The sequence below is a fragment of the Hibiscus syriacus genome, unplaced genomic scaffold (genome assembly GCF_006381635.1).
Source record: "Hibiscus syriacus cultivar Baekdansim isolate YM2019G1 unplaced genomic scaffold, ASM638163v2 tig00001947_pilon, whole genome shotgun sequence".
In the NCBI taxonomy this organism is placed as follows: Eukaryota; Viridiplantae; Streptophyta; class Magnoliopsida; order Malvales; family Malvaceae; genus Hibiscus; species Hibiscus syriacus.
The window spans coordinates 7199-22864 of NW_024061900.1; the positions used below are offsets into that span (position 1 = coordinate 7199).

General features: G+C 31.9%; 1 protein-coding gene across 1 annotated transcript; it reads right to left on the minus strand.

The window, feature by feature from the left end:
* Positions 1-908: 908 nt before the first annotated feature.
* LOC120137040 lies at positions 909-3591 on the minus strand (the record flags this gene model as incomplete). Its single annotated transcript, XM_039152913.1, has 7 exons — positions 3058-3591; positions 2539-2956; positions 2046-2330; positions 1887-1937; positions 1373-1516; positions 1181-1243; positions 909-1108 (listed from the first exon to the last, which is right to left on the minus strand). Coding segments are annotated over exons 1-7 (1695 nt in total), but the record flags the coding sequence as incomplete, so codon positions are not given.
* Positions 3592-15666: the final 12075 nt, after the last annotated feature.

Genomic DNA, 15666 nt, shown 5'->3' on the forward strand with positions numbered 1-15666 from the left:
TGGAGATCACAATGCAAATTAGAGATCGCATTGCGATTTTGTTGGTCATTTTTGCAAATCCAAAAAAAGTTAGTAAAAATCGTATATTATCTAGGATTTTTTGTCACTGAGGTTATTTTCTCTATATTTTAATAGAACTTTTCATGTGATCATGTTAAATTTCAAAAAATATATTAAACAATTAGATCTCATGAGATTCACAAACTTATGTCTATTAAAATATAATATTTGGATAAATTCGTAATGTGAGCAGAAAAAATTTATAATATATTGTAATAAATGTCATATTTCATAAAATAATTTTTTTTTGATAAGCAAATTTTATTAATATCCAAAGTAGAAAGATACATCAAAACGTCTCAATTGGGTTTAAAAATCTACTTACAACAAAAAGATCATTCTATACCCCAATGATTACATAAATTTACATTAGCAAAGTCAGTTCTATTGATGATTCTATCACTGAGTTTGATTCAAACATAGTCATTGATGGTCTTGAGAACTTGATCAGTTGATCTTGTTTCTCTTCTAAAGATTCAACAATTCCTTTCATCCCAGATCGAGTATATGTAAGCTGTCCAAGAAAGTTTCAGAATGGTGGATAGAAGAGATTTACATTTCCATTGTTACGAGGCCCAACGAATCCTTGAATCCCAAGTGTTATGGGTGTTGTACATATTAGTGAGGCTCATGATAGAGTTCCATAGAGAAGTAGCAAAAGAGCAATCAACGAACAAGTGGTTTCTTGTTTCAGGCGATTCATGACATAGTATACATGAATCATTTAAAACAATACCAATTCTAGATAGTATGTCCCTAGTAGGAAGACGATCCAGAATAACCATCCAAGAAATAATACTCAATTTTGGAATGTGAAGTGGAAACCATATAACTTTGTGCCACGGTACCTTTGCTTTATGGACTCTGATTTCCTCCCATAGATCTCTTGTCTTCGAAATTCCATTGCTTAGAATATGAAGTGCTTCGCTTCGAAGTTTAATAAGTTTCATGGAGCACCAACTATAAGAAGAGCTTTCATTTATATCATTGAAATTATTGCATTTAATCACATAGGAATGAATCCAGGCAACCCACAAAGATCTTGTTCCTGCAAGAATATTTCGAATGAAATGAACCATGCACGTTTTATTCCAAGTTTTGAGATTTTTTAAGCCAATACCGCCTTCGGATTTGGGGCAGCATAAATTCTCCCAACTGATTCTAGCTCCTGTAGCAGCCATATCTAATCATTTCCAAAGGAATCTAGAATAGAGTTGGTCCAATTGATTAAGGATTTTCTGCAGAAGTAAAAACTGCCTACTCCAGTAGTTAACGACACTGTGTAGGACAGTTTTAATAAGCTCATGTCTACCTGCATAACTTAATAATTTCCCAGACCAATGATGAAGCCTTTGTTTGATATTTTCAATAAGAGGCAGACAATATTTAGCAGTTAACTTTCTAGTAACAAGAGGAACACCAAGGTATCTAACAGGAAGGAAACCTGGGTTGAATCCTGTAGCAGATTTGATGTTTTCCAGATTTCGAGATAAGATACCAGCAGAAAACAATTATGTCTTGCAAACGTTTAGCTTTAAACCAGACAGATCATAGAAGTGATTAAGGACAATCATGACACCAACAATTGACTCAAGATTTCCTTTGAAAAAATTAAGAGATCATCTGCAAAAGATAAGTGAGTAATGTCAATTTTTTTGCACTTAGGGTGGTATCCGAATATTCCTTTGGTAGCAGAAATGTTAAGTAAATTTGAAAGAATATTCATTGCAAGTACAAATATGATTGGTGATAAGGGGTCATCTTGTCTTTTGCCTCTTTGACCCTTAAAATAGCCTATCAAACTCCCATTAAAGGAGATGGAATACCTAGCTTCCCTGAAACAAGCTTCAATTCACTTAATAAATGTGAGGGCAGCCCTATTGCATGAAAAACAGAAGAAAGAAAGTCTCAGTGAAAGGAATCAAAGGCTTTTTTTAGGTCAATTTTTAGGGCACATCTAGGGGAAATATTATTTCTACCATAACCTTTCACCAATTCTTGAGCGATGAGAGTGTTGTCAATTATAGATATACCTTTCACAAAAGCTGTTTGATTTAGTGATATAAGATCAGGTAGTAGAAGATTCAGTCTTTTGACAAGAATTTTAGTGACAGTTTTATACACCACAGAACAACAGGAAATATGTCTATAGTCTTTGATTTTACTAGGGTTTGGAATTTTTGGAATCAAAGCTATTTTTGTGGAGTTTAAAGCAGGGCTTATGTGAGCCTCTTTAAAGAAATATTTAATAGCATTGATAACATCCTCTCCTACCACATTCCAGGATCTTTAAAAAAATAAAAGGGTGTAAACGTTAGGGCCAGGAGCTTTGTTGTTTCCTTGACTGAATAAAGCCTCTTTAATCTCATGTAGTGACATTTTTTATAAGATCAGATGCAGTGTCACTGGGTAAGTTAACATGGAGCAGTTTTTTCAAATAGGAAGGATCAATATTTTGAACTTTAGGATCTGTAGTACCTAAATGGTGTTTGAAAAAATCAATGATTTCAGATGTTATAGCATCATAAGAATCAAGCCTTTTACCATCATTGTTAAAAAGAACTCTGATGGTATCTCTCTTATTTTTTGAAGCAATGGAAGAGTGGAAAAGTTTAGTGCATTTATCACCATCTTTAATCCACTGTATTTTGGATTTATGCTTAAGGAACATATGCTCAGAGTCCTCTAAATCCTTCAGCTCCTTTTGAGCAATCAGTTCTTTATCAATAGAGGAGGTGCCTTTAAGAGTTTCAATTTGAATATGATTCAGCTTAGCCTTCTTTTGTTTAACCTTAGCAGAAATGTTACTGAAATGATCATGGTTTAGATTATGTAAACAAGGTTTAAGACGTTTGAGCTTAGTAAATAATTTCTGCATATGGTTACCATGGGAAGGCTGAAGCCAAGACCGTCGAACATCAAGGAAGCTTGAGTGTGTAGACTAGAAGTTGAAAAATTTAAAAGGTTTGGTTTTGTTAATATGAATATGTTTGTTACCCATGCAAGACCCATACAGTGATCTGAAGGCCCAGGGGTAGTGAATTCAACAAAAGAGTTCTGAAAAGTGGTAGCCCAAAGAGAATTGATGAGAACTCTATAAAGTTTCATTGCTATGTAAGATTCTCTTTGTATGTTGCTCCAAGTGAAGGTTGGACCAAAAAACGGATGATCTTGTAAGGAAAGATCTTGAGTAACATTTTGAAAATCAACCATATCAGGAGAAATGTAAGGACCTAGGAGATCAGAGTCTGAACTTTCTTTGGAGTCAAGAAAATTATTGAAATCCCCTCCTAGGATCCAAGGAAGGGAGCCAAACCTATGATCAATGTCTTTAAGGGTTTGCCAAAGAATTCTACGGGTAGGACCACAGTTGTTGCCATAGATAGCAGTGATGATGAAATGAGAGTCAATATAAGAGCAATTAACAGTGATACTTTTGGGTAGAAGAGTGACAGAAAGAAATATCAATTCCTTTCTTCCAAAGGAACCAAATTCTTCCGTTTGGAGAGAACTCGTAGTTAGTAAAGGCATTCCAGCTCGCAAAAGTAGATTTTAGAATTTTATCAGAGTTTTCAGCTTTAACACGGGTTTCTAACAGGCATAAGACATCAACATTGAAAATATTATCTGTAACACCCCCAACCCGTATCCAACCCGGATACGAGTCCGAAGTGTCACATTGACTTTTCAAACATTTATTCGTATAAAATAGTGAGTAATTTAAAAACTTTGATAACATTTAACTTATTCAAAACGTTTACAAAATATATCAGAGTTCATACAATTTATATCTTTAGACTACATGCCAACTACACTCTATATACAATACATATATTTTCTGATCTGACATTTAGTAAGGAGAACTGATCTGTCTTGCTCCGCATTACTCTTTACTCTTCTCGAAACCTACGTGTGAAACAATCACACGCTAAGTCATTGACTTAGTGAGGCATATAAAACATATAATATTTCATATAACATAAATCATACATAAACATATACCATCATTATCATTAAGAAACACACATAACATCATATGGTTCATGTAACACATTTCAAACCACTTACCTTTGATAACCATTTATAAACCCATCGTATACATATCACATTCAGTATGCTTGTTTAATCACTTTATTAGCCCATGTACACTAGTGAGAACTTAAGGTATGTTAGTACATTGAGGTTGTGCACACATATGCTGTCACCACAGCTCGATCAATGTCCCGAAAGACCAGTCCATAGATTCCCGAAGAACCTAGGTAATCAGTCCATATGTCCCGAAGAACATAGGTAAACAGTCCATATGTCCCGAAGAACATAGGTAAACCCTCGACCCTTGGCATGCCAACTATACCCCTAGCTCTCATATCACATAACATTAGCATTATCATTTATAACAGTTCACATTATTTATTCATATTCTTTCTCTTATAAACACATCTTTTCATTCAGTCACGTATCACATGTACGTGTAATCATTGATCTCATAATCACATGTTCCTTCTCTTCTGTCACATACCACATGTATGTGTAAACATATATCTAATATCATATGTTGCATGTAATCACATAGATCGTATCATATAGCTTCTTTCACATATACATATAATCACTTAGTCTATTTTCATGTAATTCTTTTCACTTCTCATATGATTTTATATTCATATCTCACATAACATATACAAAGCATATCATTATCTTTAGTCATGCATACATACAATCAATGTAATACAGATAATCACATATAATTATAACAACACATCATCATGTCCATGTCTTCATGCAAATTACTCTAGGAAATAGACTCATCGCAAGTCTTATTTCCATTAAACACTACATATCACTAGTATGCACTCACCTTGGTTTCACTAGTCAATTCCAATCTCTTATCTTTCCCTTGATCGATCTTACTTGTCAAATGTTCCGGAATTGCTTTACGCGCAGAATCTACATAAATGTACATTTTGAGGCAATCATTAGATACCTACACCTTGTAATTAGATACTAGTAACTTAAACAAACTTATTAAACCAATATTCACATTTTTCCTTTAGGGGGAATCGGTTCCCTCCTGTGGGGGTATCGGTTCCCCTCTGGCATTCTGGAATTCCATGTTCGTTTGAGGGGGTATCGATTCCCCTTGAATGGTATCGATTCCCCTAGCCCAGAAATCTTATTTTGAGCTCGAAATTCACTTCATTTCAGCTTAAACCTTCATATTTTACTTCCTTTAATATTCCTAACTTCCATACACATATTTAAACTCATTTCTATTCCATAATCACTTCTTTAAACCCAAAATTCCATCATTTACATGGCATTCAAGAATCACACTAAATTTTCAATGTGTTCTAATTCCAATTCTAACACTTCATACTTCTTAATTTAACCATTGACAAGTCAAATTTAACTTCCAATTTAAGAAATGAACTTTATTCCAAGATTTCATTTGTAAACTCTAAATCTTTAATCTCTCCTAACTCCACCATCCTTTGCTTTTAAGATGATTTAAGCTTTCCTTAAGCTTAGTTATTATCTAATAATTAAAACCCAATCTTAAAATCAACAATTCAATTATAAACAAAGAAACTTACCTTTGGCTCTTGGCCTCCACGTGAAGAAGAAGAAGAAAGGAGAAGAGAACTGTAACACCCCCAACTCGTATCCGACCTGGATACGAGTCCGAAGTGTCACATTGACTTTTCAAACATTTATTCGTATAAAATAGTGAGTAATTTAAAAACTTTGATAACATTTAACTTATTCAAAACGTTTACAAAATATATCAGAGTTCATACAATTTATATCTTTAGACTACATGCCAACTACACTCTATAAACAGTACATATATTTTCTGATCTGACATTTGGTAAGGAAAACTGACCTGTCTTGCTCCGCATTACTCTTTACTCTTCTCGGAACCTACTTGTGAAACAATCACACGCTAAGTCGAAGACTTAGTGAGGCATAAAGAAAACACATCTAATGGAATTCATACCCACTAATCATGCATGACTGTTTTATGCTATCAAATTATACAACTCATTTACATATACATCAATATATATTCGTGCATATTATGTAACAGATACCATTACCCCTATCACAGATATATCATATCATGCACACATCATGTCACAAATCATATACATATATCACATACATTGTTCTCATATCACCAATATACATACCTGTAAGCATATTACTTTAACATTCATGAATTTGTATTAATGAGTTTATTGGCCCATGATATCATATTGAGAACCTAAGGTATCTGAGTATTGTGAGGTTGTGCACTATGCTGTCACCACAGCTCGTATAAATGCACCGAAGTGTCGCGTAGAATTGCATCGTAGTGCCATATAATGATATCCATAAGGACCACATAGAATTCCTTAAGAATCATATACATATGCTAGGGATCATATATGTGTCTCACCAGACTTCACACATGTTCCAAAGAATATATATATATCCCGAAGGACCGCGTAGAATATTGTCCCGAAGGACCGCGTAGAATATTGTCCTGAATGACCGCGTAGACCCTCTACTCATGGCATGCCAATTATACCCCTAGCTCTCAAGACACATAACATGGGCATTTTCTTTTATACTTATCATTTCACATAACACATAGTTCCATTACTCATAGAACATTTTCATATGAGTCACATTTACATGTCACATAGCTTATATACTTTCTCACGTAGTTACATAGATCCATATCATATAACATATATCACAAAGTGCACATAATCACACATATCATATCATATAGCTTAGATCATTTCTCAGATATTCATATAAACATACATATCATATCTTGTTCACATATGATCATATATGCTTCATATAACACATAGAACACTTTCTCCTAGCTTATATCAATTTTCAGAGTTCTTTCATATTACCTGATGACATATATCATATAGATATATAATAACGGATATCATATTATCTACCTTATGCTCTATTTCTTTGTATTCTCATAGATTATAAATTATGATGTATTTTTAAACATATATCATTTAATAGTATTTTTATTTAGGTACTACTTTAATCTCTTTACTTAATTCAATTTCATATATCCATTATAATCTTTTCATATAGCTCCATTATACTAATTCTCATAATAAATCATACCACTAGGTACTTGTCCAACTCATGGTTCCATTATGCATATACTGTTACCCATGTTTACCTAGTTCATATCACTTCTTATAAACTCACTTTCATCATATTTTCCTATTATTACATATTTTATCTCATAACCATGTATCCACATAGTCTTATATTTCATTATCATATTACATATACTTGTTCTCCTATGACCCTTAATAAACATATATTTCTATTTCCCTACATCTCTCGACTTATCTTCTATATTCATATAATTTCATAACTTATTTTATATCATTTTCCCTTTTTATTCATATAAACCATCTATTTATTTAGTTCAATTTCTCATGACTTCCACAATACTCTTTAATAAAACTTTGTAGCTCTTCACTTTAATACATAAACCATAGTTTCCTTTAATTTATCAATCTTCTCTATATAATTTATGTATCCTTATTTATGCCCTCGAATTCATACTATTCTCTTAGAGTCTCCTAACATTTCTCGTATAATCACTTATACCATATCATATAACTTATACTTGATTATCTTATTCTCTCATGTTCATTTCATTTCTTATGACTCTATCATATAACTTATTTCATGTTCTTCCATTATTACATATTAAAGTCTTACATACATCATATAGCATATACAAAGCATATCATTATCTTTAGTCATGCATACATACAATCAATGTAATACAGATAATCACATATAATTATAACCACACATAATCATGTCCATGACTTCATGCATATTACTCTAGGAAATAGACTCATCGCAAGTCTTATTTCCATTAAACACTACATATCACTAGTATGCACTCACCTTGGCCTCACTAGTCAATTCCAATCTCTTATCTTTCCCTTGATCGATCTTACTTGCCAAATGTTCCGGAATTGCTTTATGCGCAGAATCTACATAAATGTACATTTTGAGGCAATCATTAGATACCCACACCTTGTAATTAGATACTAGCAACTTAAACGAACTTATTAAACCAATATTCCCATTTTTCCTTTAGGGGGAATCGGTTCCCTACTAAAGGGGTATCGATTCCCTCATGACATTCTGGAAATTTTGTTCGTTTGAAGGGGTATCGGTTCCCCTTGAATGGGTACCGATTCCCCTTGCCCAGAAATCATATTTTCAACCCAAAAATTACTTCATTTCCTCTCAAACACTTCATATATCATCCCTTTTCATTCTTAACTCTAGTACACATACTTAAACCAATCTATATTCATTTATTTCATCTTAAACCTCAAAATCCTATCTTCCATATGAGATTCAAGAATCATACCAAATTTTCAATGTGTTCTAATTCCAATTCTAACACTTCATACTTCTTAATTAGATTGATGACAAGTCAAATTCATCCATAAAACTTCAACAACCATACCATATCAAAATTTCATCTTAAAACTCATATTGCAATTTCCTTCATAATTCCTTTATCTTATTGTTTAAATCCATATAAGCTTTCCTTAAGCTTATTTAATACCCAAAGAATCAAAACTAAGCTTAAAACTCAAGAATTAACCAACTGCAATTAAACTTACCTTTGCCTTGCTCTGCCACGTATGAAGAAGAAGAAAGGAGAAGAGAACTCTGGATGTTTCTCAAATTTCCCACGTTTATATTACCTTAGAAAGAAATATAAAAAATTTTCTGGTCAAATGACCATTTAACCCTTAATTTCCTTTAATAATTACTAATTAACCTTCATCATATATATCCAATAATCATTGAACTATTTCATTCTTATACTTTAGTCACCAAATTCTAAAACTTTACAATTTGGTCACTAACCCGGTATTGAGGATGTTACAAATCTCCCCTCCTTATAAGAAAATTCGTCCTCGAATTTTCACTGCACATCTTAATAAGAACATATCTTCTAATGTTCTTATGTTGCTTCCCTGACTTATTCTTTCTTGTCATCATCAGAAACTTACTTTTTAATCCTTTAGTTTTCCAACTATCTTTTTCGTTTATACATTCATTCTCTGTTGCTTATCATATAAACAATAACCAATAATACCAATCCATTGTTGTTTTTTTTTCTCATTCGATTATGCATTTTCCTTTGACCTTTCTAAAATTCATATAATGTCACTCATCACGTTGACAGTAACATCCATCTCTATATCATAAATCCATCTATTTCTTCATAACTCTCTAATTACCTTATAACCATACCAAACTTGTATTTCGTCATCATTTGACCAAAACACAACTTTAAATCTTCTTCAATGTGATTAAACATATACTTTAAGGAGTCAAACAATATTTTCACATCACCTTGCACACTTGTCTTATTTCAATATCAAAATTGTCCTCTGTACTTCCATATTTATCGTATCTGATTCTTTTAAATCAATCCCTTTCATTTCTTTATTCCTTATTCCTTATACATAAATCATATATTTCCTTTCATGTTCACATACTCTTGTCTTATCACTTATACTCATCTTTATGTACCAATCTTCATTGCATCCTCATTACTCTGATAACCCATTTCTTATACATAACTTCATTCTTTATCATTTCTTATACTTGTATTTTCCTTCCTGAAGGTTCCATGCAAATATTTATCTCTGTTTCTACATCATAGTTATCTGCTCAGAATATACAACTATATTCAAATTCACATCATAATCAATTAACTCCACTATATCTTTCCTACAATCTTATAACTCTAGCACCTTTACTCTGACAGCTAGATAATAACTTTTGTTCAATCTAGGGCACAAGCCCTATTATACCAATCATATACATCCTTTCCAATCTAAATTATCTCAAAATTCGCTTACTCAACTTATCAATTTCACCTCTATTCTCATACATCCTGAAATTTCTGTTGCTCAAACTCAACATTCTGACTTCCTATGTCCTATAATCTGATCATCGATATACACATTCTCAAACTCTTCTTATCAATCCTCAGCTTTACTTAAATATACAAATTCTTACTTCCTTTTCCTTTACTATACCACATTACTATGATCCAAATATGCAACTATATCCAGATCCATTGCAGATCTGGTTATCATATCCTGACAATATCTTATAATCTTATAATTCCAGTACATTTTTATCACATACTCTAGTTAGCCAATGCTAACTCTTTCCATCTTAACTGCAAACCCTTATCATAAACATACTCTTGGTTATGCGCAATACTATCACTTCGTTTCAAACTCATAAGCTTGACTTTATACATCTTATACACTTGTCACTGATGCACTTATCCTTGAGTTCTTCTATACGTACTCATCACGTCCTTAGATCTTTTTAACCTTCTTATGGTGACACCTGTTCACAATATTCTATCTTATCCACATAATGACAAAAATACTCTATATCGTTTTTCCGATTCCAAACGATGAAAACTTTCAATCATTATTCAGATATGATTTCAGCTTTTTGAAATCAACTTTTGATCTTACTAGGCATTTCCTGAGGTGTCCGCTCTTCATCCTGCCTGGCCAGGGCAGGTGAATAGCTATCACAATCAGGAATATCACCTTTCACTTACTTCGAAATTATCACGATCGGATTTCTACTGTATTAAATTATTCTTATTCTATTAGCAAGACAACATATTCCTTACACTATCAGATCAGAAATTTTTCAATCTATGTTGGCATGTACACCTTTTATGAAACTTTGGACTTCGGTTTATGCCGAGAATCGGCTAAACCATAGCTCTGATACCATTAAATGTAACACCCCCAACTCGTATCCGACCTGGATAAGAGTCCGAAGTGTCACATTGACTTTTCAAACATTTATTCGTATAAAATAGTGAGTAATTTAAAAACTTTGATAACATTTAACTTATTCAAAACGTTTACAAAATATATCAGAGTTCATACAATTTATATCTTTAGACTACATGCCAACTACACTCTATAAACAGTACATATATTTTCTGATCTGACATTTGGTAAGGAAAACTGACCTGTCTTGCTCCGCATTACTCTTTACTCTTCTCGGAACCTACGTGTGAAACAATCACACGCTAAGTCGAAGACTTAGTGAGGCATAAAGAAAACGCATCTAATGGAATTCATACCCACTAATCATGCATGATTGTTTTATGCTATCAAATTATATAACTCATTTACATATACATCAATATATATTCGTGCATATTATGTAACAGATACCATTACCCCTATCACAGATATATCATATCATGCACACATCATGTCACAAATTATATACATATATCACATACATTGTTCTCATATCATCAATATCCATACCTGTAAGCATATTACTTTAACATTCATGAATTTGTATTAATGAGTTTTTTGGCCCATGATATCATATTGAGAACCTAAGATATCTGAGTATTGTGAGGTTGTGCACTATGCTGTCACCACAGCTCGTATAAATGCACCGAAGTGCCGCGTAGAATTGCACCGTAGTGCCATATAATGATGTCCATAAGGACCACATAGAATTCCTTAAGAATCATATACATATGCTAGGGATCATATATGTGTCTCACCAGACTTCACACATGTTCCAAAGAATATATATATATCCCGAAGGACCGCGTAGAATATTATCCCGAAGGACCGCGTAGACCCTCTACTCTTGGCATGCCAATTATACCCCTAGCTCTCAAGACACATAACATGGGTATTTTCTTTTATACTTATCATTTCACATAACACATAGTTCCATTACTCATAGAACATTTTCATATGAGTCACATTTACATGTCACATAGCTTATATACTTTCTCACGTAGTTACATAGATCCATATCATATAACATATATCATAAAGTGCACATAATCACACATATCATATCATATAGCTTAGATCATTTCTCAGATATTCATATAAACATACATATCATATCTTGTTCACATATGATCATATATGCTTCATATAACACATAGAACACTTTCTCCTAGCTTATATCAATTTTCAGAGTTCTTTCATATTACCTGATGACATATATCATATAGATATATAATAACGGATATCATATTATCTACCTTATGCTCTATTTCTTTGTATTCTCATAGATTATAAATTATGATGTATTTCTAAACATATATTATTTAATAGTATTTTTATTTAGGTACTACTTTAATCTCTTTACTTAATTCAATTTCATATATCCATTATAATCTTTTCATATAGCTCCATTATACTAATTCTCATAATAAATCATACCACTAGGTACTTGTCCAACTCATGGTTCCATTATGCATATACTGTTACCCATGTTTACCTAGTTCATATCACTTCTTATAAACTCACTTTCATCATATTTTCCTATTATTACATATTTTATCTCATAACCATGTATCCACATAGTCTTATATTTCATTATCATATTACATATACTTGTTCTCATATGACCCTTAATAAACATATATTTCTATTTCCCTACATCTCTCGACTTATCTTCTATATTCCTATAATTTCATAACTTATTTTATATCATTTTCCCTTTTTATTCACATAAACCATCTATTTATTTAGTTCAATTTCTCATGACTTCCACAATACTCTTTAATAAAACTTTGTAGCTCTTCACTTTAATACATAAACCATAGTTTCCTTTAATTTATCAATCTTCTCTATATAACTTATGTATCCTTATTTATGCCCTCGAATTCATACTATTCTCTTAGAGTCTCCTAACATTTCTCGTATAATCACTTATACCATATCATATAACTTATACTTGATTATCTTATTCTCTCATGTTCATTTCATTTCTTATGACTCTATCATATAACTTATTTCATGTTCTTCTATTATTACATATTAAAGTCTTACATACATCATATAGCATATACAAAGCATATCATTATCTTTAGTCATGCATACATACAATCAATGTAATACAGATAATCACATATAATTATAACCACACATAATCATGTCCATGACTTCATGCATATTACTCTAGGAAATAGACTCATCGCAAGTCTTATTTCCATTAAACACTACATATCACTAGTATGCACTCACCTTGGCCTCACTAGTCAATTCCAATCTCTTATCTTTCCCTTGATCGATCTTACTTGCCAAATGTTCCGGAATTGCTTTATGCGCAGAATCTACATAAATGTACATTTTGAGGCAATCATTAGATACCCACACCTTGTAATTAGATACTAGCAACTTAAACGAACTTATTAAACCAATATTCCCATTTTTCCTTTAGGGGAATCGGTTCCCTACTAAGGGGGTATCGATTCCCTCATGACATTCTGGAAATTTTGTTCGTTTGAAGGGGTATTGGTTCCCCTTCAATGGGTACCGATTCCCCTTGCCCAGAAATCATATTTTCAACCCGAAAATTACTTCATTTCCTCTCAAACACTTCATATATCATCCCCTTTTCATTCTTAACTCTAGTACACATACTTAAACCAATATATATTCATTTATTTCATCTTAAACCTCAAAATCCTATCTTCCATATGAGATTCAAGAATCATACCAAATTTTCAATGTGTTCTAATTCCAATTCTAACACTTCATACTTCTTAATTAGATTGATGACAAGTCAAATTCATCCATAAAACTTCAATAACCATACCATATCAAAATTTCATCTTAAAACTCATATTGCAATTTCCTTCATAATTCCTTTATCTTATTGTTTAAATCCCATATAAGCTTTCCTTAAGCTTATTTAATACCCAAAGAATCAAAACTAAGCTTAAAACTCAAGAATTAACCAACTGAAATTAAACTTACCTTTGCCTTGCTCTCCCACGTATGAAGAAGAAGAAAGGAGAAGAGAACTCTGGATGTTTCTCAAATTTCCCACGTTTATATTACCTTAGAAAGAAATATAAAAATCTTTCTGGTCAAATGACCATTTAACCCTTAATTTCCTTTAATAATTACTAATTAACCTTCATCATATATATCCAATAATCATTGAACTATTTCATTCTTATACTTTAGTCACCAAATTCTAAAACTTTACAATTTGGTCACTAACCCGGTATTGAGGATGTTACAAGAACTCTGGAGAATTCTCTCCCTTTCCACGTGCATTTATCCTTACCAATCCCATTTTTAATTCATTTCTTGGTCAATTGACCCTTTTGCCCTTTATTTTCTTTAATAATTACTAAATAACCTTCATCATATATATCCAATAATCATTGAACTATTTCATTCTTATACTTTAGTCACCAAATTCTGAAACTTTACAATTTGATCACTAACCCGGTATTGCGGATGTTACAATTCTCCCCTCTTTTTAAGAAAATTCGTCCTCGAATTTTCACTGGACATCTTGATAAGAACATGTCTGCTAATGTTCTCATGTTGTTTCCTTTACTTAATCTTTCTTTCCCTTAGTTCTTCAACTATTTTTTTTACATCCCTTATCATGTCACTTATCATATAACTAATATCATCAGTTCTTATCACTCAAAATCATCAATCAATCAAATTCCTTATCAATCTTTAATTACCTTGCAGTAATAACGAACTTTTATTCCATCAACGCTTAATTACTTCTTAAATTTCCTTAATACATATAAATTATTCTTTATTCCTCTGACTAAATCTCCTTGACCAAGAAACATAACCTTTATTACATCTGATTCTTTAAACTTTTTCCTTTCATTTCCTTATTCCATTATTCCTTTATTCATTCAAAAATCAAAATCTCCTTATACACAAATTATATATATTTTCTTTCATGCTCACATACTCTTTTCTTCTCACTTATGCTCATCTCTGATTACTAATCTTTATCATCTCTTCATAACTTTGATAATCAACACTCCTTGCACATACCTTATTCTTCATGAAGTTCTTATTCAAATCATAATACACACATACTTGACTTCCTTCAAACATATTAATCCTTTACTCTTTCCAGTCGAACTAACTCAGCATTAATTTATTTGACTCATTCAACTCACATTCTTACTCATTCACAATACAATTCCTAGGTTCAAACTCAGGCATTACAATTTCCTTTATCTTATAAATTAATCATCAATGCACCTATATCACTTGATCCTTTTTAAATAATTCTAATTTACCTATTTTCTAGCAGAACTTTTAATCCAATCCATTACTTTCCCTTCTGACTTAACTTCATATTCATTCTTAACTCCTTATTTAATCTTCCAGTACCAGACTCTACTATTCAAGCATATCTGTCTTTCATCAAGTTTTGATCCTTTTCTATGGAATACAACTAATTCAAACCGAGTCTGTAATTGACAATCATAATCTATGTCTCTCTTCGATAATGTCGATTTTTATGAGATACTAATTCTCTTAATTCTTCTGAGATCTCTTTAGATCTTTAATACAATTCATCACTTCTTGAAAAGAACAATTTTAACATCAATAATATTCTTTTCGTCTAGGCACAAACCCTCCATACCTCACTTACATACATCATTTTTTCCTTCAAATAACTTAACAATAATTTCTTTGACTTATCAAACTACATTCATATTCCTAC